Below are 13500 nucleotides of genomic sequence, written 5' to 3' on the forward strand. Positions count from 1 at the left end.
GCAGGTCACTACTGCCTAAACATATGTGGATTTTTTCACTGATAAACAGTATTTGATAATCCGTTTGAGGGACTTCCCTGGTGGCCCAGTGGCTGACTCCATACATCCACACTCCCAGTGTAGGGGATCTGGGTCCACTCCCTGGTCAAGGAACTAGATCCCACATGCTGCAACTAAGACTAGGAACAGCTAAATAAATAAATATTAAAACAAACAAACAAACAAAAAGTTGAACAGCCTCAATAAGGTATAATGCCAGTTAATGGCCCGTATCTTCCACTCATCTGTCAATGCTTTCTTCTTTTTTCTTTTTCTTGATAATGATTATTCTTTATTTGGGACAGAAATTTTCAAAAAGATAAAGGTTTTCAAACATGAACTGTTACTTTGATCTGATGTAATTTGAGGGGAGAGTCATTTGCTATTCTTAAGCACTATTTTGGGACTTCCTCCGATGGCCCAATGGAAAGGAATCCATCTCAATGCATTAGACACAGGAGACGCAGGTTTGATTCCAGAGTTGGGGAGATCCTCTGGAGTAGAAAATGACAACCCAGTCTAGTAGTTTGTCGGGATAATCCTCTGGACAGAGGAAGCTAGTGGGCTACAGTCCATGGGGTCGCAAACAATCAGACACAACTGAGTGACTGAGCACACATGCACAACTCTGCTTCCAGCAAGGAGCAGCCACAGAAATTCAGAGAAGTGACGAAAAGTATAATGCACAAGGAATTTCTATTCTGGCATAAGTTGCAACTATTGAAAATAGAAAACTGATATTATAGTCTATATGAAAATAACAGCAAGTAAAGAATAATTTCCTGTAATATCTCTCAAAAAAAAAGAAGAAAACAAAATAATAAATAGCACAAAACTGTGAAAACAAATCCCCAAAGTACATATAGAGAATAAGAATACACATATTAAATATGATTCTTCAAAGCTTCCAGATACACAGGACCCGAGTTACTGAGGCTGTCAAAGGTCGACTGAGTAAATCCATTCCCCCTACATACAAAGGAAAGGTTAGAGATAAAGAGTCATTTAACAGGAGAGCTGGCAGCAGCATTTGTAATCTGTGAGTGTTTCCATTTCTGGCATTTGGTAAAACTGGCTGACGCAAACCAGGTAAAGGTTTTCCAGCTGCCAGAAGATTATCCTGCATATGCTCAATGTTCTATTCCAAGTTTTAACTCCAAATGAAACAGTGGTGTGAATTCCAAGGAAAAGCCCAATTTCAGAACACTCTGCTTGTCTTGTAGAGTCTCTCAGAGAAGCAAGGAGTGCCTGGGGACACAGACACTGGTGGCAGCCATTCCCGGGAGCTGCCCCACCACATGTACACTGGTGTAGGCAGACACCACCAAGGAATTCTCTCATCTCTACACTTCCGATTCTCATCTTCAACTAAAAAGAAATAAAGCAACTGAGAAAATATTCATTATCAACCATGAATCTAACAAAACTGAAATTTTCTTGATCAGCAAGAATGAGGTCAAACACTGCCCCCTTAAACCCTTCCTCTTTGACATCAATCTATGACCACCCCATGATTACTCTCTCCACAAACCAACTGAGTATAGTTCTTTCTTTTTCACAAGAATTGTTCACAACTCTGAAATCATAAAGAATCTTTAAAAGAGCCTAATTTAATACTGCAACATCCATTAATCAAGGTTCTCAGAGAGTCTGAGTCTCTGAGGCAGATTTTTTTTTTTTTTTTTTTTTTTTTTTTGGTCCATGTCATGTGGCATGCAGAATCTTAGTTCCCTGGCCAGGGATCAAATACTGAGGCATCTGCATTGGTGGGGTGGAGTCTTAACCACTGGACTGCCAGGGAAGCTCGAGGTAGACATTTCTTGATAGAGTCCTTGGTATTCAGCCTTCTGAAAGCACATGACATTGGGTTCCACCTCTTGCTTCTTAGGGTAACTTCTTGCATGACTAGGTTAGATGCTAGAACTTCCACAGTGGGTAGAATTCCTCCTCCACATTAATGTTTCTTACCCAACTTCCCCATATCTCATTCACGGGGGGAAAAACACACACAAAAATAGAAACAAGCTATGAAAGAAAAATGCTTCAGTAAAACATTCAAGCAGAAAAGAGTGAGCTTATAGGAAAAATGAATAGGCAGTTAATCTTTAGAACTGGGCGAAAGGTGACAAAATGTAGAGTCAAGAAAAATCCAGAGATAAGGAGGAAAAGCAGTGAATCTGGGGGAGTCATAGCCATCAGGATTCCAGATATCCTAGCCTTCACTTGTCTTTTACACAGCGGTCTTCATCCTGACTGCACCTTAGCATACCTGAGAGGGGATAAGTGCCCTCTGACGCCCGAGGCCCAGTCTCCAGAAACTGGTTTTGATTCAACTGATTAGGGTAGAGCTTGAAGATTCCTCTCCCTGTGCATTCTGGATGCAGAAACTAACCCCAGGTAAGCATCTGCTAACCTCCACGCCTGCACTGTCATATCATCTGAGCCTGGAATGGCTACAGACCTGCTCTGAAGGAGTTATGAGAGTCACAAAGAGTTTTAGTCCGAGTCCCATGGCACATTTCATTCTTCTAGAAAAATCCTTCTAAATTCAAGTCCAGAGATTATAGTGATGAAATTAAAATTTTTCATTTTGCACAGTAGGAAAAATAAAATGTTCAGAAAAGACATTTTAAAAATATGAATAAAACATGAAGTAAAATTAGCCTGAAAAGTTATCTCTAAAAGGAGACGGAGAATTGGAATACACCCAAGAAGGATATCAGCCTTCTTTAAAAATACCCTTTTCTTGATTTGGAATCATGAAAACATTATACAGAATTATAATTATAAAGCAGCTAATTTTTTAAAAAGTAATTCCTAATACTTCAAAGTAAAATGAAACAAAATTACCTAAATATATACCTAATAGTTCTTTTTTATATGGCTCTGCCAACCAACAGGATGGGTATATATTTAGGTACTTTTGTGGAGAGGATGAGATGTATGGAAAGAGTAACATGGAAACTTATATTACCATATGTAAAATAGATAGCCAATGGGGAATTTGCTGTTTGGCTCAGGAAACCAAACAGGAGCTCTAGAGGGGTGGGATGGAGAGGCTGACGGGAGGGAGATACAAAAGGGAGGGGATATATATATAAACCTATGGCTGATTCATGTTGAGGTTTGACAGAAAACAGCAAAATTCTGTAAAGCAATTATTCTTCAATAAAACATAAATAATTTTTAAATAAGTAGTTTTAAACAAAATAATCTGAAAACACATTCTCTGTGTGATACACCTACCTGAGACAGTATGAACTGCAAAAATAAAATAAAAATCTTAAATTGCTTTCAGATTGCTTTCACATTATAAGATAAAACAAATGAATAATTATGCTGATATCATTGAGAGTTGGGCTTAGACATGGGACAAAGAATAGATGATGGGAGGAAAGCGATACAGATGTAAGCACAATAAGATGAAGTAAAAATTTCTTACATCTGACTTGGACTGGTTCTTTACCTTAAAAATGATATTTGGCAAAACTAATACAATTATGTAAAGTTTAAAAATAAAATAAAATTAAAAAAATGTATTCTAACTTTGTTTAATGAAAAAGTCAAGAAACAAAAACCAACAGCAATAAGCACCTCTAGCATTCAGACTATAGTCTTTAAATATCATTTCATACTAAAAGAAGCCAGGACTGCTTGGAGAAATGGATGATTCCAGGCCTGGAGCAAATGCTATACAAAATGAGCTAGAAACATCCTCTCACATCAGCAACCAAAATATAAAACAAAACAAAAAGTCTACCAAAGACTTCTAGAGTATGTTTAAAAGACTTAAGACCCAACCTGAATAGACTCCCACTGCCCAAAGATGGCCAAAGGTTGGCACAAGCATAATGAATGAAATGGGCTGAAGGAGATCAGAAATGCTTAAATCCATGAGCTCAAATTGACATTCACAAAACCAAACAAACAACAATAAAAACCCACTAGCCCCAGAGGAGAACCAACTCATCATTTTGAAAATAGGTTTTAAAAAGTGAAAAACAATTTTTCCCCCTATTCTTCCTATAAATATTATAGTTCAGGGTTAACCAAAGAGCTTAGAGCATACCCATTTTGCAACCTTTAATGAATTAATGGACCTTGAGCAAGGATCATGAACAGCTCTTAACATCACACACACACACACACACACACACACACACACACGATGTTATGTACCTCATAAAGGAGGTATACAACCCTACCCCCTACAAAGATGAAAGAGGTGAAGAAAATCCAAATGAGTTACATCAAACCTCTAGATATAAACACCAACTAAGGTGCCAGAGGAACATGTTAATTGACACAAGGGGAGAAGCGATCAGCCAAATCCAGGCTGTGGGAATCTCTACAGGACAAACAACCTAGAGGTACGGGGCGGGGGGGGGGGGGGCGGTGGACAGAAAAACAATCTGAATAACCTGTGTCAGCCAAGTGCATCTTATTTAATACCGCTTCCAACGGAAGAGGGGAAAAAGACAACTGTGAGCATTGGCTAGATATTGATGACATTAAAGTTAATATTTATGCACAATAATATGCTAAATATGTTTATTGGAGAAGATTCTACATCTTTTAGATACATACTAAAATATTTATGGCTAAAAATGATATGATGTCTTGGAACTGCTTTAAAATCTTGGAAAGTCAGAGTGAGTTTCAGATGAATCAAGACTGCTCATTGTGGCAATTACTGAAGCTGACTTAAGGTGACATGGGCTTCACTGGTGGCTCAGGTGGTAAAGAATCTGCCTTCAATGCAGGAGACCTGGGTTCAATCTCTGGATTGGGAAGATCCCCTGGAGAAGACAAAGGCTACCCACTCCAGTATTCAGGCCTGGAGAATTCCATGGGGTTGCAAAGAGTTGGACACAACTGAGTGACATTCACTAGGGTGACATAGGGGCTTATTTCCCTTTACCCTTCTGAGTTCCTAGCTGAGGATCCTTGTAATAAATGACAGAATAACAAACGAAAGTCAAACAGAACTTTATTAACATGTATATTTCTGATACTCATGCGAAATATCAAGACGAGCTGAGTTACTCCCTGAGATGGCCCAAGCCACCGCCTTAAATTCATCCCCAGCTGAAGACAAAGGAAAAGTGAGGAAGCACCTATGAGAGGTTAACAGGAGAAGCAGCTTAAACTACAGTAGGGTTGGGTGTGTTAAGCAGATTTCATCTTTCTTGAAGACTACTCCAACAGGATTCTGCTATGATTTACAGCAATCCTTCTTTTTCTGGTACAGAGAGGCAGACATCATTACAAAGGGCGGTTTCCTTTATCAGTGTAAATGTCCCTCAGAAGAATAACTTCTACTCTGTCTTCAGGGTTTCTCCTGTGTCTATTTCTCAAAAACAGAATCAATTCACAACAATCTTTCTGCCAGAGAGCCCTATTCTGGAGTGACACATCGTGTTACCCTTTCATTCTATTCTATTTTTGAAATTTTCTTAAAAATATACAGGGGGAGGGGGGCACTATAGAAAGCAGTTGACAGAGGGGCCAGAGCTGTTGCTAGAAAAACAGCTCCTCTTGGCTCTGAGCCTCAGTGGAAGCTGTGGGAGGAGAGAACAGAAAGCAGAGAACATGGGTCTAGCAGTCAGAACACTGTGCCTCGGAGACCAGGTCAGCCACCTGCCAGTCACATGACCCCGAGCTCATCATGTGCTCTTCTGGGCCTCCGGGTCTTTATTTGTGAAAATACTGGCCTTGCCTCCCTTGGAGGAATCCTGGAACAACTAAATAAGCTACAAAAGCTCAGAGTGCTGTGAAACCACCATAAAAACAAGAGTTTTTCATCACTTTTATTATTAGAAGTCCTGGTAAGAGATATATTGTGTTCTTAATGGCAGAGGCTGGTTTTGCAAAGGGTTTGGAAAACTCATTGTTGCTCACAGGTGATCACAGTGGAACAAGAACTCTTGAGAAAAGTCATGTGTAAAGCCAAATTTTCTAGACTATGTAATTAAACTTTCACTTCTAAAATTTTTAACCATTATGAATGCAATCTTTTTTTTAATTTTATTTTATTTTTAAATTTTACATAATTGTATTAGTTTTGCCAAATATCAAAATGAATCCGCCACAGGTATACATGTGTTCCCCATCCTGAACCCTCCTCCCTCCTCCCTCCCCATTCCATCCCTCTGGGTCGTCCCAGTGCACCAGCCCTAAGCATCCAGTATCGTGAGTCTCCTACTTCCCTGACTACATAAAGAAAATGGATTGGGGTAGGGGTGGAAGAAACAAGTGAAATATGTGAGGGAACTTACGAGGTACAAACTCCAAATTATAAAATAAGTAAAAGGGGATCAGGGACAAAAAATCAATATATAAAATGTTAAAAAATAAATAATTCATAGGATTAAAATATACAACATAGGAAATATATTCAATAATATTGGAATAACTTTGCATGGTGACAGTTAGTAACTAAACTTATGTACTGTATAAAATATTAAATCACTAATGATGTATACCAGAAACTAATATAACATTGTACGCCAATCATTCTTCACTTTAAAAAATTCTTCTAATTTTACATTAGTAACTTACATATGCTTTGAAAAAGAAAAGAGAATGGATATAAAACCCTAATTTATAACTCAAGGTGATCACTTGGATATTACTAACACCTAATGGCTAACGCTATGCTCTCAGGAACCAGCAGGGCACACACAGCACGTCTGCTCGGCAGGTCCCCTTCTGCTTGCCTCAAGGCCCCCTCCTCATCTCCCTTGCTGTGTGGTCCTCAGTGGTTGTTCTCAGCCCACAGTATCTTTGCCACCAGCAGCACTCCTCAGCCTCCTGGGTTGAGCAAAGTGAGGGACACATGGAAGAAAGTATTGGGAAATAAATGCAAAGACCACTCAGCTCTTGGGGAACCAGCTATGAGTCGAGGCACAAAGCCCACTGTGGGATGCAGGGGATTCTGTATACTTCCTGCCCATCAGCTGAGCTCCAAAGTGAAGATTTACACACACGTGCTTCCCACAGCCTCCACCTGGACCAGAGACCATCAGCAAAAGTGGCTTCAGACAAAGGCCAGGTGACCAGACAAGGCTGGGCCACTTCAAAGGGTCCTGGGAAGAGGATATAATTCCTGGCCACAACTCCCCTCTCAGGGGAAGGGACTGGGTGAACCCACTCTGGCTTTCTGAGGTCACCCCACTTACACACCAGCAATGGAGACCTCACCTCTCAGAGAGAAGCGCTGATGACCTGGCGAGGTGGTCTCTGTGACTCAGGCCCAGGCAGAGGCTTCAGGCTCCTCCTCTCCACCCTAATGGCCGCGGGCAGGTAGGGACCTGTCCTATCCACCCACGGTACCTGTGGAGGTGCACACAGGGGCCAGGGGTGCTGGGAGCCCTCCAGCTGTTCTGTTCTAATTAGGGGTGACTGGCAAGTGCTCCACAGCCTGCTACTTGTTTCTCTTAGAGGTAGAGATAATTCTCAATTCTCATAGGACAGCCCATGGAATTCTCCAGGCCAGAATACTGGAGTGGGTAGCCTTTCCCTTGTCCAGGGGATGTTCCCAACCCCGGGATTGAACCCAGGTCTCCCTCATTATAGGCAGATTCCTTACCAGATGAGCTATCAGGGAAGCCCTTCTCATAGGACAGAGGTTTTCATATCTCAAAATCCTAAAACCCTAAAAGCCTCACCCTGGTCTGGCGTCACCCTGCTTTCTCCCACTGGTGCCGCCAGGAGCACCTGGGAGGCCCTGCTCGTGCTATGGGTGGAAAGACCACACTGCTTGCAATCATGGATGATCCACGGGGCGTTCTGTGCACCTGAGGGATTAAAAGAGGGCCATAAATCAAAAAGGAAACATGCTTTTGTTTTAGAAAATCCTGGGCTGAGTTTAGATTTCCACCATGTAAAATATAAAGAATAACAAGCAGTATAGATTGATCACAACACGGGAAGTTGCTTCATAAAATCAATTATTAACTAACTAGCACTGCTGCTAGTGCTAGCAGTACTGCCACAAAGATGAGCCCCTAAATTTACGTCCTCTACTCCCCACTTCTCCACCATGACCACCCAGCAACCAACCTCCTGAAAGGGCCCAGGGCTCTACCAGTTGCACCTTATGCAGCCCCAGGCCTGGTCTTCCTGGATCCCTAGCAGGAAGTATTCCTGGGGCTGGACAACTTTGAAATCAACACTCCCAGCACCACAGCGGGGAGGATTCCATCTCAGGAAGAACCCCAGATCCTGTGGCCTCTCCCTCTATGTCTGCTTCTCCCATGAGCTGCCACAGCCAAGACCCAGGACTCATATTAGGATGGGATCCATCCAAGGCTTAGTGACCCCACTCAAGGGGCTAACAGTCCAGGACAGCAAGACAAACTAGCAGCTGAGTTCAAACCCAGCCACATGCACTGTGCTTTGAACCCACCTGACTATAAGACTCTTTAGCATCTGGCACCAAAGAGAAACTAGAGAACCAGGGACAGCAGAGAAAGACCTGATCCAGGATATGATCCAACATTAAACCCTGAGGCCACTCAACCAACCAGGCTCCTGGCATGAGCCACAGGCAGACACCGAGGCCCCCGGGTTTCCTGATAAGCAGAATTCATGAGAGCTCCACTGTGTGAGGTCAGGAAATCCTGCACAAACAGGCCACACCAGCTTGCCACCTGGTATTTCAAACAGACTTACTGTGACTATGTGGAAATACCATCACTGAAACAGCTGCACACAGGACAAAGAAGGGCTGGGACAGCCTGACAGGCTCCTGCTCCCACTCCCACCCGCCGTCCTTCACAAGGTACTGCAGTACCTAGGTGGTCAGTGCCCTCTCAGAGGTGGCACCCTGCCCCACACACCTGTCCCACCCTCTGGCACAATGACCAATCCTCTTCTGACATCAGTGAGAACTCCATCCCCCAAGACCATCCAGTCACCTGGGAGCTGATGGATTCTCTGGTCTCTCCAGTTGTGTGGGGCGGACTTCACCTTCCCAGCTGCCCACTGCCTACAGTGCCCTTCAGGACAGCACAGCCTTTAAACCAGAGCCATGCCACCTACCTGTAAACCACCTGGCCCACCCACCTCACCCCAACACAATGGACTGAGGACAGCTAACACCTTCTGCACCTAAAACACCCCTTTCTCAGCAACTGCATCTTCCATCCCTCCTGCCTTCACACACTCACAGGCCGCCCGTGTCCCTAAGACAGCACTAAGGGACCATGGAGAGCACGAGGCACCCAAGGGGGTCTGCAGCAGACCTCCAGTAGGCTCAGCCAGAACAGCGAGGCTGACGGTACTGTGTCCCGTGTTGAACTGTCTCACTAGGGGATCTTGACCCAGGATCTTCAGGGTCACGGAGGTCATTGACCTCACAGCTTTCTGCCTCTGGTTTGCCCTGCACATTCCCTCCTACACCCTCTGCCAATGCCATGCTATCAGGATACCCCTTCAACCAGGAATCCATCCCCCAACCAGGGAAAGAAAGCAGCATGGAGGGTGCAGAGAATTCACGGTGAAGCTGGAGCTCCTCCCCACGGGGGCTTTCCTCACAGTGCCAGCCCACGTGGAAGCAGGCACCCCGGGGCAAGGTGTACTCTTAGGAGTTCTGGGCGGCTACAGGCCAGATGCGGGGCCCTGGGTTCTGTTCCCCTGGAAGAGGAAAGACGATGGTATCTTCTTAGAAAAGCATTTATCAGATGTGACCTGGTCAAGGTAACAATTTTTACCTTGTTAAACTATAACAAGAGTGCCATAAAAATGTATGTTATTCTGGGCTCATGTCCAAATTACCTTCCTCTAAATCACAGGGCACATATTGCCTGAGGCTGCTGGAATCTTCTTTTGGTCAAAGATCAGTCAGCATTTATACTGAGAACCAGGAACTTTCTAACATAATATAAAATGTCTTTTATTTCAAGTCCATCCTTCCACAATACTGTTTTAATCAGTTAAAAGAAAAATAGTAACCCCTGGAGTCCAGCCCTTGCCCATTCTAAAGATAAATACAATCTCTGAGCTCTATTATGTTTCCTAGAGGGTTTATCCTTATACCTTAGACCACTGGCCTCTCTCCCTACCTGTCCTGTTCATCTCAATACTGAGATACATACACCAAAAAGCAGTGCACAGTATAAAAATCTTTTACCTCCAGAAATGTAAACATTCCGCAAATTAAATAGGATTTCCAGTAACACTTTATGATTGCTTTCACTAAAGAGGGCTCCTGTGCATCCTTCTGGCCTCTCAACACTTCTTGATCCCAGTGCCTGTGATGAGAAACAAAGCACACTAAACAGCGTGTCCACCAAAGGGGAAAGGGGGCGGGGCGGAATGGGAGACGAGCCTGTACTACAGGGTGCTCTGCGGCTGCGCAATAGATGTTGGCTACCTGCTCACAGGTCTCCTGAAAGATGAGCGGTGCAGACTCTGAAGCACCAGAGAAACAGGCCTTGAGGGAAAAGTTCCAGATTCTGGAAACAAGTTCCTGCCAAGATTTGCTGGATTCACAGGTAATGAACAGCTGAAGAGGACAGACACCCTCCTCCAGGGACCCCACCTCCAGGGACAGAGCTCGGCCTCCAGGGCCTTGGCTGTGGGCTCCCTCCATATCCAAAGATGCACAGGGAACCAGGGCTCCCCAAGCCTCCAAAGTGGGCTAAGCCCGGGGTCAGCCTGAGGGTGTGAGCCTGCAGAGTCAGGGGAAGAGACTCAGAAGAACCCAGAGGAAGGCAAAGCATCCCCAAACCTTTAGCCTCAGGTGAAAATTCTCGCTCTTCTTCCCCTTCTCCCTGATGTCTATGCTCACCCTTGCAGCTCTTCTCCAAGGTGCTGGCAGCGATATTCTGGAAGCACCGAGTACATGTCATCTGGTTCTAATTTCCGTTTGTGACCAATTTTAAACAAGCGGTTTATCCACCTGTTAAACAAGAAAAAGAGAGTGACATATATCCAAATTACACATCTCTAATTAGAAACCTACATTCATGGACATTGTTAAAAAAGAAGTCTACATTTTAAATATATAAAGATACAGGGGGAATTTAGACATGTGCTTACACACATACATTCTAGGTATAGGAAAGTCATGCTGGCTTATACATGGTATAACTTAAAAGCAGGCTGTTTGTGGCCTACGGAACATACACTGTACATCTGCTTTAATTATTAATGAAAAAATATATCTATAAATGAAAATAAAGTAACAGTTTTTTAGGCAAGCAGAATAGAGCCGCATGGCCATTGTGGGTAAGGCTGCAGATATGTTTCTATATTACTGAGAACTTAAATCTTCTGAACTGTATCGATTCAAGGATACCTACATGGTGCTAGTGGTAAAGAACCTGTCTGCTAATGCAGGAGACATAAGAGATGCTGGTTCGATCCCTAGGTTTGGAAGATCCCCTGGAGAAGGAAATGGTAACCCACTCCAGTATTCATGCCTGGAAAATCCCATGGACAGGGGAGCCTGGTGGCTACAATCCATGGGTTCTCAAAGAGTCAGATACAACTGAAGTATCTTAGCACCAGTCATATTCAAAGCAGTTTCAACCTTGAGGTCAAGATCTCCTTAGATCAGCTGTCAACACAGAGGAGTTTTTACAGGGAATTATCATATGGACACAACACCCTGAGTCTAAAAGGCTCTGGTTCCTGACCTCCTTACAGTCCTGTCAGCCTCCCCTCAGCCAGAACACTCATGTGAGCCTCTTTCTGACCCCAACTTCCTGAAGTCATTCTAAAGATAAGTAACACCTTCCCAGGTAAAATGCACAGTTGATTCTTCCTATGGTCCTCCTTGGTATCACTCCCTGGCAGATTCATTTATTTTAAAAAGTAACATTCAAACATCTAAAAGGGCTGGAATTTTACTGACTGTTGGATCTGTCACCATCAGCCTCAGTCGGGGAATAAATACAGCCTGCCAGACTTTCAGGGAACTCCACTAACAGCTGATAGCATCACTAACCTACAGTGGTTTAATTCCTCCATGCTCAGGCTTCTGCCCGGGGACATCAAGGTTGCCCCCACTGCCACCACACCCCTGCAAAGGCCTATGTGTTAGTCAAATCCCTGTCTTCTGGGGGTCCAACCAACCATTCACTATGAGCCTTCCACCTACAGGCATGGCCTACTCTAGATAGTTATCATGCTTAAGGACTCTGGGGACAGGATCATACCAAACATGGAGGGGACTGGTTATACAGTGAGTACCCTGGATGGAAGGGTGCCACCATGAGCCTAAACATGACTCAAGAAAACCCAAAAACAGTGTGTGCACCCCTGTGGGATGTTTATTCCTTGAGGCCCCTGTGACAAAGGCCAACCATGTTGGGCCATCAACTGTCTCCAAGAAAACTCTACCAGGGGACACTGGGCTATAGGTGGTTCACACCTAGATCAAGGTTACATTCAGATTTTAATTAACCTGTGAATCAAAGAGGGCCATTCATCTAGTCAGGAGGGGAGCTGGACTGGTAATAGCAGTTGTCTCTCTTGTAGGATCCCTGATGAGCCTAGAACTAGAAACAATTTATAATACCATAACCATTAAAAAAAAAAAAGTCAGACTGGCCTAGGTAAGTAGAGGACCCAGTTCTAACCTTAGAATTATAAAATCTCACTGGACCTTCTGGCCCACATGACACTTGACCTCTACAAAGCTCTTGATTACCTGCTGGCTGATCAAGGGGGGACCTGTGCCCCAGCAACCATTTCCTGTTGCTTCTATGTTAATATGAGTGGTCAGATAGAAGAGAGGGCATCCCAACTGCCAGAGAAAGCCACTTGCAGACAAAGCAAATATCATATGGTATCACTTATACATGGAATCTTTAAAAAATGGTACAGATGAACTTACCTACCAAATAGAAAGAGAGTTACAGATGTAGAAAATGAACTTACTGTTACCAGGGGGTAAGGGAAGGAAGGGACAAATTGGGAGACTCAGATGGACATATATAAACTACTATATTCATGTCCAACTCTTTGTGACCCCATGAACTGTAGCCCACTAATCTCCTCTGTCCATAGGATTATCCAGGCAAGAATACCAGAGTGGGTTGCCATTTCCTTCTCCAGGGGATCTTCCCAACCCAGGGATCTAACCCAGGTCTCCTGCATTGCAGCTGGATTCTCTACTGTCTGAGTCACCAGGGAAGCATATATAAAATAGATAAGCAATAAGAACCTAATGTATAGCAGAGGGAACTCTACTCAATACTCTGTAATAACCTTTATACTTTTTTCTTTTTTTAAGAAAATAATATTTTTTAAAAAGTAGATATATGTATAATTGATTTACTTTTCTTTTTTTTTCTTTCTTTTTTAAATTTTATTTTATTTTTAAACTTTACATAATTGTATTAGTTTTGCCACACATTTTCTGTTCTGAAACTAACACAACATTATAAATCAACTAAACTCCAATATATATATATATGTATATATTTTTTTTAAATAGACAGGCCACTT

General features: G+C 43.1%; 2 protein-coding genes across 2 annotated transcripts in view; both read right to left on the reverse strand.

Moving 5' to 3' along the window:
* LOC123464538 (ATP-binding cassette sub-family C member 4-like) overlaps positions 1-13500 on the reverse strand; it is a gene marked incomplete at its 5' end in the record, with an annotated part of 335503 nt that overhangs the window by 141775 nt on the left and 180228 nt on the right.
* Positions 1-13500, reverse strand: part of LOC123464837 (ATP-binding cassette sub-family C member 4-like) — a 152740-nt gene that overhangs the window by 135595 nt on the left and 3645 nt on the right. The window contains 2 exon segments of the mRNA XM_045162479.1: positions 10175-10295; positions 10835-10945. Of these exon segments, the coding sequence (XP_045018414.1) occupies positions 10175-10295; positions 10835-10945 (232 nt within the window).

Source organism: Bubalus bubalis, chromosome 13 (assembly GCF_019923935.1).
Source record: "Bubalus bubalis isolate 160015118507 breed Murrah chromosome 13, NDDB_SH_1, whole genome shotgun sequence".
NCBI classification, from domain to species: domain Eukaryota; kingdom Metazoa; phylum Chordata; class Mammalia; order Artiodactyla; family Bovidae; genus Bubalus; species Bubalus bubalis.